Source organism: Furipterus horrens, unplaced genomic scaffold (genome assembly GCF_987537825.1).
Source record: "Furipterus horrens unplaced genomic scaffold, mFurHor1.1.pri manual_scaffold_15, whole genome shotgun sequence".
Lineage (NCBI taxonomy): Eukaryota > Metazoa > Chordata > Mammalia > Chiroptera > Furipteridae > Furipterus > Furipterus horrens.
Window position 1 is genome coordinate 21039579 of NW_028327185.1, and position 24969 is coordinate 21064547.

Consider the following 24969-nt stretch of genomic DNA (forward strand, 5'->3'; position numbering starts at 1 on the left):
GTAGGAAGGAAATCCTACATCCATTTTATTTGCAAATTAAAATGCTGAGACCCCACTTCTACAACTCAGAAAAAAAAACCCACAAATGCTGGTCAAGGAAATGAGACACATTAACAAAAAATTTATATAAAGAATTAAGGATTTATAGAAAACTATTATAACCAGATTTAGTACTAAAACTTTCCAGAAAACGAGATTTGATGTTAACGAAAATAACTGCGTACCACATGAATACACGACCTAAGAAAATTGTTTTTCGCAACAATTATAATCTGAATGATCCACTCACATTCTCAAAATATAAATGAGATTGTTTTATCTTTATTCCTTTTGTTTTAATTACACCTTATAGAAAGGAATTAAATCCAGTCAATTTCTTTACTTAATCTTATGCTAGGGTCTTACAACCCATTTTTTTAAGATTCTTATTTAAAACCAGTAATTATTATATAGTTGTTTTTTTAACCATCTCTAACAGTTTAAGTTCCCAAAATAATGGCCTTTATTACTATTAATTTACTGTTAACTTGTAATTTGTTGCCAATGATCCAGTTCCGTCCTTTAATACAATACATTGTGGTCAATTCCATGCCAATCATGGAAAAGTCTGAATATCCACCATAAATCTGAGCAGCCTTTCCCCAAAAGCTTTGTCTCCAAGTTCGGAAGCGCTTACCTGGACTGTGTCTTCATTCCTTCCACATCCACGGCCAACAGGACCATCAGAGCAACGAGCCTGGCTTCACCCCAGTCCGGCAGCCAGCAGGTCTCTCCTGCTTCAGCAACAACAGTTTAAAAATAAAAGAATAAACTTTATTACATATTATTTTTAAAATGCTACAAAGGCCATCAATAAGAAATCTGCTTGTATTTTTTTAATCTAAATATTGATGCTATTCCAAAAAATTTAGGTTAAATTTCTAAGTGTTACAAAGGTGAATATTTTACTCTCATTTTTACTCACATTAATGCTTTAGATCCCACATTTATATTAAAAATTAATTCATAAATGAAGACTAAAATGGAATCAAATACCATTACACTATTGAGTTCCCCATATTTTCTAGCAATCATATAAAGGTCTCTTCAGACCACATGGCGGGCAGAGGGGGATGTTTGGGGCTCTATTTGAGAATGAAGTGTTTTCACTCATAGTGCGCCTGAGCATCTTCTCCACTGACCCACCGTGTGAGCTGGCAGCCACCGGGGCATATCCTGCACTTGAAATGGATGGCACACATACTGGGGTCTTCAAACTGGCAAACCAAATACTCTCGCTTGCCTCGGGCAATGCACCCAGAGCTGAGTTCAGACAGCACATACCCTTTCTGAAACCCTAGCAATTTCTCACCTCGGATACTGAAAGGGGAGGCTACATGGGAAGCTCAGAGGATTCTGACTGATTGTTATCTGATTTTAAGGAATGCCACAGCCTCAGGCCAACGAGAGGAGTGTTCACCCTCCTGTGGACCACGTCCTATGTCTTCTTTCTGATGTCCCGCCTGATTTCAGGATGGACTTCTTCAAGTATATTTCACTCTGCAGTTGATCTGAGTACTTTCAAGCCCTGGCAAGCCTCTCCTGCCGCTTCCAAACTGTGTTTCACTGTAACTCAGAACGCCTGCTCTGAAAGCTCATCACAGCCGTTTGCTGGTGTCGGGTTTTGTCGTAGCTGCTTTGCTTCGTTGTAGACCAGATATACGATACGATATGCTGCACACACCTATCTCGTAGCCTTCCTTATCTCTCCCCATTCCTACCTGGGCTCCATGCCATACACGGACAGACAGAGAGGGATGCCTACCTACCTCAGCTCCCTGGATGCAAGTGCATCCAAGCCCTCAGAGCATGCTTTCCCACGTCTCACATTCATTTCTAGTCACTCATCAGCCTCACCCCTGCAGGTGCCTGGCCTGGACAGGTACTGCTCACACAGGTTCCCCAGCCTGGCACTTCATGTCCTTCAAGGCACTGCATGAGAATTGCTGACTTACCATCAACGCCCCTGCTAGATTCTGCACTCTCTGAGGACAGGGGATGTATCTCTTACTTCTGTAACTCCCATGCCTGACACACAGAAAACACTTTATATATTATATGTCTGCTGAATAAATAGTGTAAAATCTACCCATGCTGACTATTCAACACCCAAAGAAAAAGCTACTTCAGATGTATAATCTGATTGCAAATAATGTTCTGCCTAATGAGTCTTTCTATAAAAATATTTGAATATTATCTGTATTTGATACTCAAAAACTCAAGCTAAATAGTATTTCCTTTAGAATCTATTAACTTATTCTGAAAAAAAGCTCCAGTAATTAATACTAAACAAAAATTTTATGAAGGTACTTAGCCAAGGGCATTAAAAGTTAAACAAAATATTAATACACACACACACCTGCCATGTACTTATAATCACTTAAAAAAAAACTTTAAATAGCATATTATATTAAACAATATATTTTAAGTCCTAGAAATGTTAAGGAAGAAACTAAAAATCTTGTTTCAGCCCTGGCTGGTGTGGCTCAGCAGTTGAGCACTGGCCTGCGAACCAAAGGGTCGCTGGTTCGAGTCCCAGTCAGGGTATATTCCTGGGTTGCAGGCTAGGTCCCCATTTGGGGATGTGTGAGAGGCAACTTATCAATGTATCACACATCGTATCTTTCACACATTGATGTTTCTCTCCCTTTCTTCCCATCTCTCTAAAAATAAATAAATAAAATTAAAAAAATAAAACTTGTTTCATACAATTTTGAAGTTAATCAGATCTGATGTTGTTACATACTCCAAGTTATAAAACAAGCTCTATTTTAGGGGTTTAATCTATGTTTAGGATCGTAGGGACTAAAATTCATCTACTTTGATAGGCCTAGCAAAAGAATCTTCCAAGTAATAGCATAGAAAATGTACTAGACAACAGAGAGAATAAAACACAAAAAATAAATGTTTGAAGAACAGATACTCTCAAGTATTTTGGGAGGATAATTATCCAATCATTTAAGAGCCAGATTAAAGAAATCAGTAAATGAAAATGACTTAGCCTAAGACAAACCTAGGAAATTTAAGACACGTTAAATTCAAAGATGCAATTGACCCAAATGATCATTGATGATGCTGATGAAGAAGAAGCACTGGAAATGTAAACAGAATCCTAATTATTGGGTCTGCTGTTAGTTCTTCCTGCTCAGTCTTACACGCATCCCCAAAGAAGCTGCTAAGTATCTGGCAAAAAGGAAAACTAACAAAACCATCGTTTCAAACAACTTCTCTCTAAACTATTTTTCATAATCAGTTCGCACTAAATGTAACACTGGAAACAAACAAAAGATGAATGGATATAGCTACAAATATTTTACTCCACAGTCCCTCAAAAACACCTCTGCAATCTCTAGCCCACAATAAACTTGGCAATTGTAGAATTAATAGGTTTGTGTCCAATTCCTATTCTGGCCACTAATTATTTTTCAAAGAATATAAAATAGTTTAAAATCTCAAATCCTAGAACAGATAAAGTACAAGTTAAGGAGCAGTATTTTTATATCCGTTATTCACAGTATTTGGCTGAAAAACCTGTGTATATCAGAAAACTGGCCCACATTTGGTAAAGCCCATATCTTGATCTGAAACCTAGTTAAAAGTTCTCTGAAGACATTTTGGTATATGGGTCCAGAAAAATGAATTCAGACTTACCTTCCCAAGCAGGTGGCTTAATATACTCTTCAACTAGGTTCTTTACATAAGCATTTAAAGAGCACGTCTCTTGAAGTCCAACCAAGCTACAAGCTGAAGATCGCCCAAAACGGCTTTCATGAACACGCAACCAATCACAGAGCTAGAGAAGACAAAAGTTATTACTTTATTTTAAAAACCTAACCAAAGAGTTTCTCATTTCCCAAGACCAATTTTTTCTTCCACAATAAACTGAATTTAAATGATTGAACACAACAAAGTAATAAGACACTTCTTGTTAGGACTGAGTTGAGTAATAGTGTAGGCAGAAAAAAAAGGTATGTGTATATTTTCTAATCTCCATCTAGGATTTTGTAAACTGTATTAACATGCAAGAATTTTTAAAGTACATAATATAAAATTCACATTGTGATAAGGTATTCTAAAGAATATCTCTGTGAAAAATAACGCATTATGTAAAACAAATTATAACCTTAATAAAAATTCATTCTAGCTTCACATACTAAAACAAGAATGTCTATTTTTGAGAGTGTGTAGAATTTGAAATGTATTTATAATTAAAGTTCCTACCACCTCACAAGTTTATTTTCTATCATATGTGTATTCTAAAATATACTAATTTAAAAGAGAAATTCTATTCTAGCTCTTCTCCACAACATCTCTTAGGAGACTTGCAAAACTAAGTCATAGAACTTCACAGAATTAATTTTCAATCACATGTAATTAAGAATTTTATTTTGAAATCTATGTTCTTAACATTCTTTTTACAATTAAATTTAATGTGCAAATTCATACATGAATTTAAATATGAGGTAAATAATTATGTCTTTCTAAAAGGTAAGAATTTTTAAAAAATACTTTTTGCCTCCATTAAAATAACCCAAAATTACATGTAAGGAGACAAAATAATAATGAACAAAATAATAATACTTCACTTGAATGAATAAATCAGTCAGGACTAAAACTGACACCCACGTGAACCAATGGAAGAGCAGCTCCACAGCACTGAAGGAGGCTCTTCTGTGTAGGTCTTTATCAAGCAGATAGTCTTAAAATACAATCTGTCGAACAGTGAGATCAGCTAGTATTTATCTTTCCACAGTATGTACTTTTTCTTTATATTAATATCATCTGAAACTGACCAGACTACGTCTCTTTATTTATTGCTATAAAATATGCGGTTTTCCAAATCTTATATTTCCACAAGCACAATCCTATTATAACAAAATTATTGAAGTAAACTTAAATTCATAGCTGATTCTTTCCCTCTATCAAATCTGTCACGAAATTCAGAATATTTCCCTTCAGAGAGTCTTCACGTAAGACATGGCTTAAATGACATCTACCCAGCAGTCCCAGATACATGGGTTCCCTTGATTTCCCATTAAAATACAAGTCACAAAAGTCTATTTGGACACTGTCGAGAGAATAAGAAGACAATCCAAAGATGGAGAGAAAATATTTGCAAGACACACATCTAACAAAGGACTGGTACCCAACATATACTCTTAAAACTTAATAAGAAAACAAAAACCCAATTAAAAATGGGCAGAAAATCTGAACAAACACAAACACTTCACCAAAGAACTTAAGAGTGCTCAGGTGGCAAACAGCATATGAAAAGATGCTTGGTGGCATATATCATTACATCACTGCTAATGCAAACAACAAGGAGCTACCACCACACACCTAACAGAATGGTGAAAATCCAAAAACTGCCAACACCACGTGCTGACAAGGATGTGGGGCAACAGGACCTGTCATTCCCTGCTGGCGGGAATGCAAGAGAGAACAGCCACTTTGGAAGACAACGTGGCAGCTTCTTACAAAACTAAACATACTCTTACCATACAACCCTGCAAGTGTGCTCCTTGGTGTTTACTCAGAAGAACTGAAAAGTTAGGCCTACACAAAACCTTCACATGAATGTTTATAGCAGCTTTATTCATAATTGCCAGAACTGAGAAGCAACCAAGATACACTTCTGTAGCATATGGGTAAATAAACTGTGGTGCATCAGAAAATGGAATATTATCGTATCGTATCGGCAGCCATCCGTCTCGAGAGACGATGGTGTAGCTTCTTAAGAGTCTATCTGCACCACCGAGAATGGCTGTGCAGTCCGACTCGGGAGTGACACGGTATCTGTCTCCTCCCGTGTTGAATCGACATCTTGCGATGACGCTGGAGTGTCCTCTCCAGTGAAGCTGAAGCTACAGAGCCTGGGCAGGGTGATATGGAGGGTCTGCTGTTGCCCATGCAGCAGACCCCCCCTCTCTTCGCAGCTGAAGGGTCCAAGGGAAAGACGGAGTCAATACAGCTTGGCTTCAGGTGCGCCGCAGGAGTTGCCGGTGTTGACTACAACGTCAAACCGCCTTAGGGACTCCGGCTCCGGATTTTCTGTCGGGGTTTACTCCCTTAGCCTTTCCCCTGAAGAGGTATGCCGCAAGGCAGCGGAGGTTTTTTGGAGTCAGAGTTTTCCTTCTCTGATGTGCCCTGACTGGAAGATCGAACCAGCGACACTTAGCTCGCAGGCCGACGCTCAGTCCACTGAGCCAAACCAGCCAGGGTGAAATGGAATATTATTCAGTGATAAAAAGAAACTAACGATGCAACTATGAAAAGACATGGAAGAAACTTAAGGTGCATTAGGGAAAGAAGCCAGTCTGAAAAGGCTTCGTAATGCATGACTCCACCTATGCAAGTCTGAAAAGGCAAAACTTCGGAGGCAGGAAAAATACCCATGGTTGGGAGGAGCTTCAGGGGTGTGCGAGAAGAAAGGGAAGACCTGGCGGAGCACAGAGGGACTTCAGGGCAGTGACACTTTCTGTACGGTACTGTCGCAGTGGAACACGTTGTTATGCATTTGCCACAGCCCAGAGAATGCACAGCACAAAGAGTGAATCCTAATGTAAACTGTAAAATAAACTAATAATGTTTCTATTGTAACAAATGTACCTGTTAATGTAAGGTGTGACTAATACGGGCGAATGTGAGGAAGGAGGGGAGGGGTGAGAGGATTATGAGGAGCTTCTGTACTTTCTGTTCAAGTTTTCTGTAAACCTGAAACTGCACTATAAAAGCAAAGTATATTAATCTTCAAAAATTACTTAGGTTGAGATATATGGAATTGCCATTTCTATTAAAAATGACTAAATATCAATGATTCTTTATGGTCATCATAATACAACAGATTTATACTATATAGCAAAAGTTATAGAATATAGTCAAATGTGCCCTGGCTGGTGTGGCTCAGTGGACTGAGCACTGGACTGCAAACCAAAGGTCGCTGGTTCTATTCCCCGTCAGGGCACGTGCCTGCGTTGTGAGCCAGGTCCTCAGTTGGGGCCTGTGAGAGGTAACTGATTGATGCATCACTCACACACTGAGGTTTCTCGCCCTCCCTGTCTCCCTCCCTTCCTGTCTCCCTAAAAGTGAATAAATAAAGTCTTTTTAAAAGAATACAGCCAAATCTACTCTAAGACACATATACATATATGTGCTTTTATTATTAAACAAACACTAAGTATTAAAACTGGGGTTCAAGTGTAAGCCACAGTGGCCACATGCATTTGCTAACCACTGTACCCCCAAAACTCAGCCCCAGCTCTGGTGTGTGGAAGGTGTGTGCAATTTTCAATCAATACAATACAATAAATACAAGACACTGAGAGAAGTAAAACATACTAAAAGAAAGTAAAAGATATAAAAAATGAACACAGATATTAAAGAATTAGACAACTGAAAAATTAAGTGTAACAACAGTTAAAGGTCTGACCCCTCAAACCAAGGGGAACAGACGCAGCAGTCACAGGTGCAATACTTACACTTACATGGGCTGAGCACAGCCTGAAACACTTTACATACCTTTTCGCATTTAAACCCGACAGCTCATACCATACACTAAATAAATACCAGGAGGATTAACCACAATTTACAAACTACACATATCAATGCAACAAATAGACCTTATTTGGATACTTAAAGTTGAATATTTCAACAAAGTGCAAGAAACAAACAGAAAACACAGTCCCTGGACACCTGGAAAACTGTAAACATTGGGTATCTGAAATCAAGAAATTGTTGACATTTTCAAGCGTGACAAGGGCCTATTTTGTGTCCTTTTAAAGTTCTTTTTTAGCAGTACATCCTGAAATATTTATACATGAAATAAGTTTTACTTCCTAAAGATTTTTTTTTTTAGAGAGAGGGGAAGGGAGGAAGAAAGAGAGGAAGAAAAATTAACTGGTTGTCTCTTGGATGTCCCCAACCAAGGACCTGGCCTGACAGCCCAGGCCTGTGCCGTGACTGGAATCAAACCGGCAGCCTTTCAGTTTGCAGGACAATGCTCAACCCACTGAGCCACAGCAGTCAGGGCTACATGAAATAAGTTTTGAAACAGAAGTTTAACAGAAGGAACTGATTAAATAAACTCTACAACATTTAATTAACTGAACTTTTAAATATCACATATGGGAGACTTAATTAGCAACATGTTAAAATGGTCAATATATGTAAAGGTGAAAAAATTCAACATAGTAACTTTAATTTTGTTTAGAAATATCATATGTACTATCATTTTAAATATACATACATAGTGAGAAAGCAAGCGTGTGTATGTGTATACACACACACACACACACACACACACACATACACACACACATATATTCAAAAAAACTAAGAATTAAACCAAAGAATATGTGGGCATTACAGGTGATTATTTTAATAGTTCTGTGCTTTTCAGATTCCACATAATTATATGCATTATGATCAAGAATATAAAATTCTAATTCTTAGAGGCCCCAATGTGCCTCTCTTCATTCCTTCTTCCATCACCCTATCCCATGTTCTCCTTTATTTTATGCCTAAATTATTTTAACACAGTCCAAGCTGATTTCTCTTGCTTCTCTCTATGCATACAGATCCAGAACTACCTTCTACAAGAGATCATCATATCCCTAGCCTCAGTGATGCCTTAAGTACTGGAGAAATACAAAATAAAAAAAAAAAGGTTCCTGTACTAAAAAACATATAACCTAGAGAGAACACAGATTAGAATTCAACCAAGTATATAATGGATAAGAGCTAAAATCGGTAGTATGAATTGAATTCCATGATTTAAAACAGAACAAAGAGGAGGATGAGGACGATGAAGGGGAGCACTGAAGAGCAGCCGGGTCAGACCGTAAGTGTCTGTAAGGCCCTGCCCCGCTGGGGGTGGGGGGTGGGCAGGGCAGAGCCAGGCATGGGCAACAAGGAAGGTGTCGCAATGGGAACGGCACTACTGGAGGTCTCCGCTGGAGCAGTGGCTGCAGCCAAGGAAAGACACTCAGGATCTCAAGATGAATCAGATGCACCAAGTCAGAAGAATTACGAATTACCGAAATGTCAGGCTTGGGCAAGTGGGGAGATGAAGTGCTGTTAACTGACAGAAGGAAAGAGAAAGAGGAGGTGGTGTTCCTTACGGTTCTTGAGTCTAACGTGACCATTACTCCCAACACAGCTCACGCAGGACCGAGCCCCGCCCTCTGGCACTCCCTCCTCTCCTGAAGAGGCCTGTCTCCCTCCCGGCCGTCTGGTCTCCCACCCCGAGAATCTCAGCAGCGTTATCAGTGAGTTCTGCTCAAAGCACACGCACCATTTTTGTACATCTCTGCTGACAGATAACAAAGCAATCATTGATTTTTGCATAAATGGCTAGTGATGAATTCAATTAGAAAACAAATTTTGTAGATTTCAAAGGCCTTATCATCACATTATTTTCAATCTCACCTCTGTCCACAAGGACGTTCCTCGTCCTAAGGACTCCTCCTGTCTCAGCGACGTGAGAAAAGCTGAGACGTCAGAAAGCGACACTTTCTCCTGGGGCGGGGCGGGGATTAAATTATTTATTTTAAAAATTTAATCAAATAAAATAAAATCACTATAAAAGCAGTCTAGTATACTATTTAAAATATAATATTAGTGTAATCTAAAGAAAGCTATTTTTAAAAAAAATATTGAACTTTTAAAATGAAGACATTGATTATAAGCAACCAACACATTACTTATATAAAAGGTTATATTATAAACCTATTTTCCTTAAAATCAAGGTTACTACCTTAGAGACAAAATGGCCACAATCGAAAAGCAAAACTAAACATATTGTATAAGAAATTATTTATTACTTAAATCAAAAGTGATTTTTTTCAAAGCTACAAAAATGACCCCCTGCTTTAAGAAAGCCAGCTAGGTCTTCTATTCCCTTAAGGTTATACGTCTTGAATTAAGATACCCTACTCTAGGCCAGGGGTCAGCAAAACCGCTCAGAACCTGTTTTGTAAATAAAGTTTTATTGGAACAGTCATATTCATTTGCTTATCCATTGTCTATGACTGCTTATGTGTGGCTGTGACAGAGACTGTGTGACTAGCAAAGCCTTAAATATATACTCCGGTCCTTCACATCTACTGTATGATCGGGGCTCTATTAAAAAGACACAGAATAAAGACAGTATATATTCCCCGAATGTCAATGTTCTAGAAGACATGTGAGAAGTGTACAGAGGAAACCAGGCGAAAGCTTCTGAGCATCCTCTCCCAGTGGAGTCATCAGGAAGTGCTCAGTTCCCAGCAACATGCAAAAGTTCTCCCTGGAAGCTCGTTAGAGACTCGGGTTGTCACTGAGAGCTGGTGACATGGGCACCTATGCAGAGCCCCAGCAGGAGAGCAGCTCAGGATAAGCCATGTGGTTTGCATGACCACTGAGGCACAGGGAGCCCCTCTCCTTAGTCGGCGAGTGGGGACTCTCTCAAACACACGTTCCCGGAGGCCAGCCAAGGGCCAACCCTGTAACAATGACAGCACCGCAGGCCTGCTACAGTCGCTTGCTTTGCGCACCCACTACACACGAGTGAAGAAGATGCACTCACCACATCGATCAAGTTCATAGCTGCCTGGAGGAGATGGCACTGAGCTGCCCCCCTCAGCAGAATCTGGTGGGTGATCATGGTGCACTGGAGAACATCCCTGCCATCGGAGAACAAAAATCAGTCCCATGGTCCCAGAGATGAGCCTGGCAACTGGATATTATTGACAAGTTGATGCACCAGGACTAATGCAAGGAGTCACTGCCAGCAGGATTTCAGCTTTTGTTTTCCATTAAGGTCTCTAATAAAGCTCAATTTTAATATGAAAAAAAAAATCTTTAAAAAAATATGATACTATAAACAAAGATACTTTAAAATAAGAATTTAACATTTTTAAAAATACTTAGTGGCCAATATTTCAGTTTGATATTTCATCTCTAAGTTCCTACATATCAATGTATTAAAAAAAACTTACTGGCCTTATTTTAAAGTGGTCAAAGCGCAACAGCATGTATTACGGCACATATTTAAATTAGCAATTCATAAAACAAAATAAGCTCAACTATATGAATAGATTTTTTTTTACTTTTTTCTTATAAAAGTAAGAGCTCGAAAATCCCAATGGCAATATTAACTAAAACCATTCACTATAGAAAATCATAGGGAAAACAAAACCAATTGATGAGAAGTTATGTCAAAAAACCCTATGTGAACATGCAGGGCTACGTTACCTGAGGGCAAGAAGCCCTTCCAGGCCCAGCGCTTCACATCTTGGGACACTGGCCAAAGCCTTAGAGAGAAACAAAATGGGAACAGCGCACCAGTGTCTACTGGTCATCTTCTGAATAAATTTTAACAAAAAACTACCTGGAAGAAAAAGTTTTAAAATATCATTGCTGCCAACAGCACATGACAACACGCTCAATATCAGTGGACATTAGGTAGGAAATTCAAATCAAAAACCACGGCGAGCTGGACTTCACACCAAGTCAGTGACCGTCACAGGGCAGGCAACAGCGAGTGCTGACCGGGAGGCGGAGAAACAGTGGCTCCGAGTGTCACCCGGCGCAGCCGGCGCACAACACAGGCTGGCAGCTGCTCTGGCGTGACCTACCAGTGCCACCCCTCAGTATGTACTCATGAGAGCGGAAAGCGTGTGTTCACATAAAGACACGTGTGTGACTATTCATGGCCGCGTTGTTCATACTAGTTGAAAGAGGAAACGATCCAAATGTCCAGCAACCGATGAATGGGTAAATGAGAAATATCTATACAACGGAATCTCGATCAGCCACAAAAAGGAATGAAATATTGGTGTATGTTATAACACAGATAAATCTTAAAAACATTAAGCTAAGTGAAAGAAGACAGACTAAAATAAAAGGTCACACGTTATACGGTTCCATTTATCTAAAATGTTTAGGCAAATCTAGAGAGAAGGAAAGTGTCTGACCAGGGCTGGAGGAGGGAGAGTAAGTGTTTGCTAATGAGCCCGGAGCTTCTCTGGGGGTGATAAAAATATTCTGGGATTTGTGAATATACTAAAAACCAATAAATACTGTAAAAGGGTGAATTTTATGGTATGTGAATTATATGTCAATAAAGCTATTGAACAAAATGATATTTCAATTTTATTCCTATTTAGTAGGATAAGTACCTATTCTACTTTATTGTAGAGATTCTGATAACCATGAAGCTATATATATTTTTTAAAGTAAAAGATAAATTTTTTACTGTTGAAGCCATTCTTTTGTTGGAGATGTTAAAGAAAAATGAGGTAAGAAAAACTGATGGTAACTGGCCTCTGACATCTGCAAATAATATTAAATTTTTCTCATAGGCTATTTCTTATCTACCCTGGATCTAATCACTATAATTTACTTTTCTGTTTTGAAACACAAAAGAGTGATGTTCCATTCTGCCTTCTCAGTTAATGTGTGACTTTTAGGGACCCTCAAGTCATGCAGTTAGTGAAATGTCTGTTTCCTCAGATCATCACTGTGGAATGACTTTTAAGAAATCCTTGGAAGCTCCTGAAAGGGTGTCACATGTATTTTATATCTTCCAAAGTACCCAGCACAAAACCAGGTACACTTTAGATAGTCATTGGAAATTGTTGACTGAAAAAGTGAGTAAAAACTGAGTAAACATTTTACCTGCCCTCTCTTCTGTTGGACTAATTAAGGTCCCACTTTTTGCCAAATACCTCACTCGTGACACAGGAAGATGGTAACAGCCAGGATCCCATTTCAGATTCATTCAACACGTTTACAAGTGTGTACTATGTGCCTGGCACCAGCCACACACACACACCAGGCAAGCAATCTCTAGGGGGCTCTCTGATCACCACCATATCAGCCGTACGGCGCTACTGCCAGGGTAGACATCTGGGTTGTTTCCGCTTTTAGCTATCATGAATAATGCTGCTATTAATAGTCACAAACATATTTTTGTATGAACAATGCTTTCAATCCTAGAGTGCACACCTGGGACACAAGGTCTTACAAAAAGCAAGTGTATTTTTCTATCTTCCTAAGTCAGTATCTATAAAGAGACAACTTCACCACAATGAGTATTCTATTTACAACTTTTTCCTAAACCCAGGTTCTTTCTTCCTTCAACCAATTTTACTGATTTTTCAGAAACAATTACAAAGATGGCACATTATAGCACACATTCTAAAATTACTTCCATGCACTCACGCTGACACTGGTAATAAGTTATGTATGAACATGTGTTCAGTTACAGTGAACATCTGTGCAAGTCTGAGAGTTTGCACATCCTGGAAAAAGGAAACTTTTGATAATACTGAGTATGAGAGTCAATGGATGATGCTCACAACCAATACACTAAAATAAAGCTTTAAAGCAAATACAATGTTTAAGTCTTCACTGCACATACTCTTTAGTTCTTCTGGAAGACGAGAAATGTAAGTGACTAAAAATTTCTGTAATTTCAATCCCAGTGGAGAACCACTTCCTATCAGCTGGCCTGGGGACCTAGAGACAAAGAGGAAAGAGGGACATATTTAAAATCTATTTACAAGTAAGCATACTGAAACTAAATGGACTATGGCCCTGAGTTCTTTTACCATTAAAACAATAAGACTATCTTCTATTTCTGAACCTACTTTTTATTTCTCAGGAAATTACTGAGGATCCTTCTGATTACAAAAACAGCAAGATCTTCTAGGACAATGGATATGAATTAGTTATGTGCTATACTAAGTAGCATGGATTTCCTTTTTATGACATTTTCCCTGACACAAATACATGAACCTTGCTAAGTAATATCATTTCTTAAAGCCTAAAAATGATCATTTAAAATTATATTTTATTATTTCCAATATATAATCCAATGCTTTTAAACCTCTAGGTATTAAATAAAAGAGATAACATTTATAGAAAGACATATTAGTCATTAGTTACTTTTACAAGAGCATTTAGTTGGTAACATCTATTAAAGTTACTTCTTTTTTCTGCTACATGGTTCTTCCAGAAACATTATCTATTAATTGAACACATCAGAGTGCTAGAAAAGAGCAGGCATTTCATAATAGATGTGTCTGACAACTCTCTCAGAGAGCACCAAGTGGGTTTTATTGCTCTCCAGGTCTCTAAAATGCCTCAGAAAATTAGTCAATAGTAATGAGTTATTTAAAAACTAAAAATAACTGGCAAGTCAAGCATTGCTATACTCTTTCAATATTTATCAAAGGGGACTAAATACTAATATAACTTAGCTCAAACTAATTTAAACCTTTTAAAGAAATTGATGGTGGTAGGTGTTTTCCCGTTTAGAGGTATACCAAACAGAAGACTTTGCAAGTATAACCTTAGTCAAAATTAGAAAGACAACAAAATTTCAAAAGCAAAGGAATTGTTAAAAGTTATAATTCAAGAGTAGAGATAATGCTCAAAAACGAGGAGAAGGCACAATACTGACAGACTCTTCACACCGCTGACCTTTTCAAAGACTAAAGGGGGCAAACACAGAACGTGTTATGGATAATGGCTGCCACCATCAGGCATGAAAAGGGGAAGTTAGAACGAATCCTGTGGAGTCGGGTGGAGCTGGATGGACTGGGGTGAACCCCTGGTTTCCAGTGGAGCTGGATGAACAGACAGACACTGAGAGATGCGGACCAAGTCCGCTCAGCAGCCAGAGCTGCGGCAGGGGCCCAGGCGCAGGAGAGGCGGCGATTAAGCGACACTGTGGCGCAGCATTAACACCTGGGGAGGAAAGGCAGGTGGGAATTCTTTGTATTATTCCCACAACTTCTCTGTAAGTCACAATAAAAAGTTAAAAGAAAAAGGAAAAAAAGTTTAAAGTGTTGGTCAGACCAAGTCACTACAGTTTCCGAGGGGCGGAGAGAAGGGGAGAGAGGCGGGAGGTGGGGCACTCGGCGCACAGCCCCGGAACCGAGGGCTCTGGCGGGAGAGGAAACACGATGAGGAACAACCAGCAGAAGAAAGGCAAGAAGAACAACAAACACAGAGGAGAAGACATGATAAGGCAGAGGTGAATGTCCATTAGACAACATATATTATGCCCAAATGCATTAAACAAGCTGGTCATTTTTTATAAACATGTTAAATTTATAGATCAAAGAAATATTACTGCATTGCTACTGAATAGCATCCCATCCGTTTACCTGCTATACAGAGAGCTCTCTGAAAGTGCATCCAACAACGGTCCAATGATAAACTACAAAAAAAAGAAAAAGCATTTGAGGTCGCGTTGTCGCTGTAATTCCGACGTGAGCCCGCCTAACCGTACCCACTACAACAGGCGGCAGGCGAGCCGCGGGTTAGCTTCTGAGAAAGGGTCTGGGAGGGCCCCTTAATTCCACCAGAATTTTCTCACAAGATAAAAACATAAAACAGAGAACTCATGCTGGGTCAAGAAGGAAGAAAGGAACCCAGAGAAGAAACACATGGTGGAAATAAGGTAGTAACAAAGAAAAAACAAAAAAGATACCCAAGAGGAGACGTAGGCCCCGATGCCTGGAAAATACGGGGTCGGATTATATCTTCACAAAGAGTACTAGACGTTGGTCAAAGCAACAAGCTTGCAGGAAGTGCAGGGAGGCTCGCGGGATGGGGAGATGCTGCATGTCTAAGACTACAGCACGCACAAGGGAAGCGCGAAGGGGCCACTGTCCCTGAGAAACGTCTACTAGTGAGTGTTCAGGATTCCAAAGGCAGCTACAGTAAATAAATTGTTCTTCTTATACTGTACACAAAACCACTATAGCAGTCAGACAACTGGGGAAGCTCACTCAGGTTACCTCTAAACGAGAGGTAAATGACTACACCCAAGTAGGTGGTCCCGTGACTCATAAGGCACATAATATAAAACTTTAAAATCACAGCTATAATTCTCACAGCCTCTTTGCTTTGTGTGATTTCTGACAAATGGATGTATAGGTGCTAGTAAACAATATAGTATCATTATTTTACACATATAATAAAAAATAGCTCAAAAGGCAATCTGGGGAAACAGATCACTAACAAGCTTCTTCTATACCCTGTGCATCCTCTTGGCTTGCAGTGTTTATAATCCTGATACCAAAGAACCGTTTCACAGTGGAAATGATGCAGGCAGCCTGTGGAGGACTATTTTACAGACAGCTAAGCTCAGAGAATGAGGACATGCTGTGCGTGAATCTCTGCTGCCACAGAGGCCTGGTGTATTGTCTGACGACCACATAGGCGCAGTGAATGCTGTCACTCCTCATATGCAGACACAGGGAACCAGGGACGGAATGGCTGTCATTACCTCAGAAAATTCTGGTGAAAATGGAAGCACCTTCGTTTCGTAGAGCTCCAAAAAATGGGTAACGCCTTCCTTGGTCAGGATTTTGTTTTCACTTTCAAACATCCTTTTGTAAATACACAAATGCCAGGAGGGGTGGAGGAGCCAGCATCCCGGGGGAAGCATCTCAGGCTGACCCTGGACCCCCACATTCTGCTGCTCCGGGTAGACTACAAATTCATAAACAAACACACACAGCATATTAACTTCATCGTAACACTACAAAGTGAGCTTGTGTTTAATCCCACCCAAGAGTGTTGAATAACTGAATAACCAAAACGACATAATGGTCAGCATGCCATATTCAGGCAGTTTCATTTAGAAAGATGGCAAGCAAATGTCACAGCTGCTACGGTGTACAGGTCGGAATCTTAGATCTGGGTGATTCCAACCAATTCTCTTACCTTGCCCAATGCAACCCACTTTTCATTTGGAAATCTGAAATTGTCACTCCTCTCCTTAAAACCCTTGAGAGACTTCTCATTGCTCTCAGAATAAAATCTGAACAAGGATGAACTGAACCCAACAACTACGCCAACCTACACACACACACACACACACACACACACACACACACACACACACACACACCATCCTGTGTGGCGCTGGCCTCCTGGCCCTCCCCCTCACGGCACTGCCTGGCTCAGGGCTTCGGCACACAGTGCTGCGCCCTTCGCGCTGAGCTTCAGCATCATTGCTAAGGGAGCCCTTCCCTGCCTGCCTCTCCAGGGGAAGGCTGCCCCCTCACTGCGCACCCCATTGCAGCCACTTGCCTGTTGCTTGCGTAAAACTTATCATCAGAATTACTTTTTCGTGGCAGACACAAAAATCAAGTGAAAAAACAGTACGACTGACTCACCACTTTATCCCAGTGCTTAGCATAAACTGGATACTAAGTATCTATTAAGCAAATATCTAATTGAATGAGGGGGGAAATGGGATAAATATGTACATTAGAGATATTTTTAACTCTTTAGACATTTATTAGAAAAAAATTCAGCTTTTTTAATTCATGGCATTTTATAAATAAATTGGTCCACTGTTTGTAATTTACACCAAGATACATGTTCAATGCCTTGACAATGGTAATTTTTCAAAACCTGTCACTGCTATTTGATTTCATTTGCCAAGAGCTGTGGGCAAAATGTAGTAATAAGAATCATTTTAATAGTAAATGCTTAAGTGAAGTCGCAACAGGATTCAATTAAGTCCTAGCCCCAGATTGGAGAGATTCTTCCTTTTTTTTAAATAATTTATTTATGTTTGTTTGTTTATTTATTTATTTATTTTCAGAGAGAGGGGAAAGGAGAAAGAGAGGGAGAGAAACACCACTGTGTGGTTGCCTCTCACTCACGCCCGCAACTGGGGACCTGACCTGCAACCTAGTCATGTGCCCTGACTGGGAATCCAACCAGCGATACTTGGCTCGCAGGCTGAGGCTCAATCCACTGAACCACAGCAGCCTGGCAGGGGAGAGATTCTTATGGTCTGTGAAAAATCCCAGTGTCTCAGAAAACCACCACAGCAATCAGCTGAATAAAGCTCAGTTGCTAAGGGGTTAAATTATTAAAGTTGTAATTTTCTAGAGTAGGTGCTAAACCCTTTATATAGGTTAATTCTCATGTATAAGTATGATAATGTAGGATTTCATCATTCATACGAATATAAAACACTGTTAGCTGGCATTTAGCTGTTTCATTAATCTAAACTTAATTTCATAAAATGATTTTAGGAGGCTCCAGCTTCGTTTTATTTCTCCTAGAAAGCTCTCATAGTACAGAACTGATTAAGGGCTTAAAACAATATTTAAAAATATGTATTGGAATTTTCTCTTCTGAAGAAGTCCAAGGTACAGAGCTGAAACCCCCAAAAAGTAACTCTTAACAATAAAACAGATATATTAGGAGAATAAGAATGGGGAGCAGTTAAAATATATCATACCAAAGAACTGCTATTAAAAATGTGAAGTATACCATCATTTAAACATTACCAAAGAGTCCTTCCCTTATCTTTCACGGCTATACGCTGAAATAATTAGAGTAAGCGGCATGCTGTCTAGGGCTGTGTTTCCGGATACGTGCTGGGCGGGGCCAGGAAAGGCTGCATGTGACGTAAGACACAGGCAGGTCATAGCTGAAACGGGGTGATGGGGTTCATCTTCCCCTTCTGTAAAGGTCTGAATTTTCCATAATCGAATGTTTAGAAAAGTGCCCACATCTCTAAATTATAGAAAACTCCACAGCCCTTTAAAATTACAGTCTCGAAGACTACCTAAGGGAGATACATAAATGCACTTGGATATACTGCTAAGTGAGAAAAAAGCATTATAAGCAATCAGTGCAGAAGATATGTATCTAGAATGTTAAGAGCAGATTCTTACTTTTTTACACTTTTACGGTTTCTCCCAATTCTCTATAATGAGTAAGAGCTAGTAATAAAATCAAAGGGAAAAAAACAACAAATGTCATTTAAAAAATCAAACTAAAAGTAACCATTACCATTTTCCTGTGACACTGAATATTCAAACAGACTGTTTATCTTTGGTAAAACGGGCTTTATAACATGTATCTGAAAACAAAAGCAAAATGACATGAATTGAAAGTTCATCTTTAAAAACTTAAGGGAATTTTTTATCTGTTTACATAACAAGTAGGCTTTCTGTTCCCCACCCCCATGTAAAAAATAAGCACAAGGTGCCCGATACTTCCAGTTTTTAAGTAATATAAATGCAAGTATGTAAGAGTGAGATAAAGCTAATGATTATAACCTGGAAAGTAATGACAGTAATGTTACATTTATACAGGGACTATCATAGTTATGTCATGAAATCCTCAATCATTATGGGAAATAGGGCTGATAATACTAGCATTTACAAAGAGGAGAAAATACTAAAATATATTTTCTTGTCACTCAAGTTGCTCAAAGCCACACATTTAGAAGGAAAGACAGGTCAAAGTTTAATGTTCTTCAAACCCAGACTATGTTGCAGGTAAATCAAGAGTTTCTAAGTGAACATGGGGGTTTTATAGATCTACTAAGGAATTTAGAAATGCTTTTTTCTTTCTTCCTCATCTCTGCAACTATGTATATATAACACATAGAGTAATTCTTCATTTTAGTCCACAAACACCTCAGTGACTCCACAGCTGGCTGGCCCCATAGTGGCCGGCAGCTTACAGACCGGGAGCCCCTAGGCCAGGGCTCTCAGGTGTGCGCCCCAGAGCAGCAGCATAGTGTCTCCTGGGAACGTATAGAACACTCAGAATCGCGGGTGCCGCCCAGACCCACTGAATCAGAAACTCTGGGGACAGAACCCAGGAATTTATACTTTAACAAGCCACCTGGATGATTCAAATGAGCATTCAAGTTAAGAGAATCGGTCCCTTAGGAGATTCCTCTCAACTCAAAGTCAACTGAAAATGATTGTTCAAGTTTCCATTCTTAGGACCAGGTTTACACAGATGTAACATCTTAAAAAGAGAAAAGAAAACCTACAAAATTAAAGGGCAAATATTTACTTAACAATAACCTCAACATTGCTTTAAGTAAAATTTTCCTAAGTGTGCATTTCTTTGGAGATTATTCACAATGTGGAGAAACTAACACTTAGGAGTAAATGTCAAGAGGGGATCAAATAAGACTAAATTCTCTGAATGATAACTTAAGTCAATTAAAATTATTCTTTACCTTTCATGGTTTACATTCAGTTTTAAATTTGCATTTATGCCAGAAAACAAAGTACACTTGTGTTCTTTTATGTTATATCCAAGTTGGTCTTTTTGCATTGCTTTTACAGAATGTTTGAAAAAATAAAAGCTGGATCCACGTAGGACTTGTTAAAATATGAAAACACTTACCTGGTTTCCTTCTAAAGTTTCCATAATTAAAATGTAGTTTTCCCAAAACTTTAGAAGTTCATCTTTCTTCTTCTCAGACCACCAAAACAGACTTGGGCCTGTTATAATTTTCAAAAGAAAATTAGTTGGAAAACTTCCTAAGTTTCTTAACAATAGTTCTTGAAGTTATAGCACTATTACCAAATGAAATGCTATCTCCTCTAAGTAGGACAGGGCCCCAGATCAAAGCCTAGACAGCAGGCCTGGGTGAACAAGAATCTCAAAAGGAGTTTATATATATAAATATTAAGATTACTGTTTTAGAGTTCTAGGTAAAAATGACACATTTGAACACAAACTCTACTTTCTCTCCCTAAGAACCTCACTGTATCAGTAAAGGATTTTTCAAAAGCAAAAACCCAGTAGAATACAGAAAACCAAGCAGACTCAAGAAAAGTAAGTATTAAGTTGGCACAAGGAAAGCCAAGAAAATTTTGATTTACAGAATTGCCCCAGGCCTAAGGGACTGACATAGCAGTTACTTCTGTAAGTGGAGATAAAAGCAAAGCTAAACTAAAGAGGATCTGTTCCATGTGTCTAAGAAACAATCAGATCCAAGGTCCCTCTCCTGCGCTTTTCTTCCTGAGAAGGAAAGACACTGGAATCTAGGCTCTGGAAAAGGTAAAAGTGGCCTCTGAATTGAGATGCGCTGAACACAGCCGACGTCAGGGTGAGGGCCCTATAAAAATGGCGATCAGGTGACCGGGTATGCACCCTGGGTGTTGAGACCCCGTTCCACCTGCCCCATCACCATCACAGCCCCGCAGGTCCCAGACTGCTGACTGGGCTGCAGCACTGCCCAGAAGGAGGTCGAAGGTCTCCAGGGAGTCTGGCCAGTCCAAGAGGGAACAGCTGACAGTAATGTCACAGTCCACAAGCACCACTCATGAGCTTGAAGTTTTAAACCAGATTTTTAGTTCCTGATTCTTAAATATAAACAAGCATCCAAGATCACCAGGCCATCTGGAGAAATCTCAATGTTAAAGATCAAGACCAAAACAAAGGAAATTTGGAGAAAACAAAACTATGCAGGAAAAAGAAAACCTAAAAAAAACCTTTCACTAACATCTTAAATGGAGATGAAGAGGATAGTGCAGTGATGTTATAAGAACAGAACACTATTAAAAAGGACATTCCAAGAATAAGAAAGATCTCATGACAATAAAACTCTGATAGCAAAAACAAGAAAATCAGAGAAAGAACTGGAAATGAAGTTGAGGAAATCACCCAGGAAGTAGAGTAAAAAGACAAAATTATAAAAAATGAGAGAAAAGCTACTTTGAACCAGTCCAGCAGGTTCAAAATCCTAACAGCACAGGAAGTAAAAAGGGAGGAAAATCAAGGGAATTCAAGAAAAGTTCTCAAAAGCAAAGAGCATGACTTCGCAGCAGAATAGGTCCAGCGAGAGCCCAGCTCAGGGATGAAAACAGACCGGTGGACTTGCAGAACGCCGAGGAAGCAGACCCTCCAAGCTCCCATGGAGAAGAAACAGATCGCGTTATCAATAAACACGATTCAGAGCGGTTTCAGACTTTGCAACAGCAACAATAAATGTTCTATCTTCTGAGACAGCAGATCAATGCCTTTAAAATTTGGGGTGAAAATGTTTTCCAAGCTGCAATTCTATCCCCAATCAAAACAGCAATCAAATGTGAGGTCAAAACAGAAGCACCTAGACCTGCCTGGCCTCGGCGTCCACCAACACTGCAGACAGCCCCAGACAGTGACATTACTGCCACTCCGACGAAGAGAAAACTCTGGAGAACAGTAACATTCGAAACTTCTGAGAGCTCTGGTCACAACGCAATTCTGAAGGGCAAAAAGCTTCTCCAAGAACAGACAGGACACATAAACTGTCCCACCTTTAGCTGAGCACAAAAGGAAGAGGTGGCCACCAAAATAGCAGTTGCTTAAAAAAATGAAACTCTGACGAGTTTTTAAAGGCCATCTGTGGGCTGGCTTGACAGAAACCCCCAGATCCGTGGGGAGTGCCCACTCACCAGCTCTTCCCCTCAGGCCTCCCCAGGTGCTCCTGGGAAAGACTGTGGGCAGGTGTAGGCATGCAGGGAAGATGCACTGCACTGAAACAAGGGAGCAACCCGGAAGAGAAGCTGGGGACGCCAGCACCGGACTCAGGTGAAGGGAATAATCCCCAGGATGACCGCGACAGAGCTAACAATGTCAGCTGTGCACCAGGCTGAGCCAGTAAGAGGACTCTAGGAGTTTTCAGGGAACTTGATCCTATACCCGATGATCTGAATTTGTACAGAGAAGATTTAGCCAACTAGCAAAGAATCTGGGGCTGAATAGGTGGTAAGAGATAAGGAGAGAATTAAAAAATTGTAAAATGGCAACTCCAGGGAAATCTTGCAGGTAGGACAGCATCATCATGTATATTACATAGATTGATCACCTGTGAACAGAATTTTCAAAATCAGTTTTGTAAATGCTGACTTTTTAATGAAAAGTGTTAATTATGATATAGCTAGATCATTTTAAGACATAGGGGTAAATACCAAAATAATCAGCTGATGAGGTAAAGGTGGTTGTGCTCTGGAAAGACTACAGCTCCTCTTGAACAGTGCAGAATTACTGACTCTTTAAAATAAATGAGTATTTAACTTTGGTGATTTAAAAAATTTTTTCCAGTGAAAACTCTCATGGGATGAATGGCCACCAATGTGTGGACTGTTAAAAAATTTACTACCCAATGTTTTAAACTTATATGAAAATTTCATCTGCTCACAACTTCAGCCAGACAAAAGTCTTTTACCGGTAAAAAAAAAAAAAAAAAACAAATAGGTAGCTACAGTTGAAAAAGTAGGAATTCGCTACTGAGACAACTTTTGAGTCAATCTATTTTGGACTTTGACCACTCAAAAATGGACTTAAGATAATGGAAGTATAGTTTCATACATTTCAGTGAGCCAAACTGAAGAGAGGCCTTGCCATTTCATCTCCTCTTGTTCTGTACTCAAATAGTAGGAGGCACAGCTCAAAATATATTTTAAAAATCATTTAAATCTAATTCTATTGAATCAATGGCAAAAATACCCTCAACTGGTAGACTTAAGGACCATACATTTAACAAATATTACTAGTAAATCCTGCTTCCAAATTACCAAGGGAAATATTTTTAAAAACTGACGGTTTCTATGACAGAATTCTAATACTCAAGGCTCAGTTCACGTGGTGAGTCCCGGTAAATAATTCTTTCATCTAGTGGCAGCTAACCCTTCTTTTTTATCAGAATGCACCTACCCCGACAGAGTGCAAAATTGGTTGTGTGAATCCTGCGTGGCCCCAATTCCTAATTATTTTACGGATGCAGCATTCCACCCTGCTCTCTGTCGGGACTGCGAAATGCACTGTTCTGGGCTGCAGTGACTTGTGTCACTTCATAGAACGCCCTCTAGATGAAAGTCCCCCGGTTTTCGGGCGCTATGGGGACCAGGGAAATACGCAAATTCGCCCTGAATGGAAGAGACAACCTCGAGGGGCAGGTATTCGGACCAAGGTGGCCTCCCTCCCAGAAAGCCAGGCAGAGTTGGGTTGGGGGTCAAAGGCGGGTACCGTTTCCTTCCCGGGGGCCGCAGCTGCAGTCAGTGTCTTGCTCAGGCGACACCTCCACCGCCCTCTGCAGCAGGTAGCGCGCGCGCTTGCGCGTAAGCGCGTCCTCTGCCAGCGCCAGCCCCGCCTGCACCGTCCGCCAGAACCGCGCGCAGCGCCGCGCGTCCGGGCCCGCGTGGCGCTCGCCAGGCTCGGGCAGCAACCGCTCTGCCAGGGCGCTCAGCACCTGCAGCCTCGGACCCACGCGGCTCGGCTCAGAGGGCGCCAGCAGTCCGCCCCACACGGCTCGCAGCGCTGCCCCGCCGCTCTGGCCCAGAGCCGGCAGCAGCCTCCCGGCAGCCAGCGCCGCCGCCTCCTCGTCCCCGGACAGCGCCAGGGAGAGTGCGGCTTGTGCCACGCGCTCCAGCAGCTGCCCGTCCTCACAGGGCCGCAAGCAGGGCCCCACGGCCGCCAGCACCTCCACGGCCACCTCGGCGCTGCACTCGAGGCCGGGGGCGGGCCCTGCGGCCATGAGGTCGCGCAGCGCCTCCTCCGCCAGCGTGGTCGCCAGCTGCGGGCCCCCGGCGAGGCGCGCGCACGAACGGAGGGCCGCGCCCGCCGCCCTCAGCAGGCGCCGGCGGTGCCGGGCCGGCGTGTCGGAGTCTGTAACTCCCCCGGGGCGCGCGCGCAGGTCGCGCATTAGCGGCACCAAGTACCCGGCGGCGACCTCGCGCGCCGCCTCTGGGAGCGCGTCCCCGCCTCCGCGCGCCGCCTCGTCCTCGAGCCGTTGCAGGAGAAAGCGCAGCGTCTCTACGCGCTCCGTGGACGACTCTCCGCGGCACAACGTCCTGAGCAGGACCCGGGGGTCCCGGCTCTGCGCAAGCAACGCTTCCGCAAGCACCCCCTCCATTTGCCGCGCGCGCCGCCGACACCCGAAACCCAAAAGAGGCTTGCGCGTGCGCGGCTGGCCCAAGCGAGAAAGTGCGCGTGCGCGGCTGGCCCCTAGGCGCGCCCACAGGGATGGGGCTGCAGCCCCGCCCTGGTCCAGCTCTGCGTTCACTGTGAGGACTTGATCCGCCAGCCCTGCCAGGAGCCTAGACCGTCTGATCCCTGTTTGACTAGTTGTTAATAAAACATCAGCGTAGTATCTACACCAGCTCCATCAGT

The 24969-nt window shown here is 41.1% G+C and overlaps 1 protein-coding gene across 1 annotated transcript in view; it reads right to left on the reverse strand.

The window, feature by feature from the left end:
- Positions 1 to 24731, reverse strand: part of TARBP1 (tRNA guanosine 2 -O-methyltransferase TARBP1) — a 61882-nt gene extending 37151 nt beyond the window's left edge. The window contains exons 1-11 of the mRNA XM_090263309.1: positions 23827 to 24731; positions 20215 to 20312; positions 18856 to 18925; positions 16322 to 16527; positions 15195 to 15247; positions 13442 to 13539; positions 11272 to 11407; positions 10604 to 10700; positions 9466 to 9555; positions 3691 to 3832; positions 677 to 776 (exon numbers count right to left, since the gene is read on the reverse strand). Coding sequence (XP_090119435.1) covers positions 677 to 776; positions 3691 to 3832; positions 9466 to 9555; positions 10604 to 10700; positions 11272 to 11407; positions 13442 to 13539; positions 15195 to 15247; positions 16322 to 16527; positions 18856 to 18925; positions 20215 to 20312; positions 23827 to 24712 — 1976 coding nt within the window. The 5' untranslated portion in view covers positions 24713 to 24731. The remainder of the gene's footprint in view (positions 1 to 676; positions 777 to 3690; positions 3833 to 9465; positions 9556 to 10603; positions 10701 to 11271; positions 11408 to 13441; positions 13540 to 15194; positions 15248 to 16321; positions 16528 to 18855; positions 18926 to 20214; positions 20313 to 23826) is intronic.
- Between the last annotated feature and the right edge of the window lie 238 nt (positions 24732 to 24969).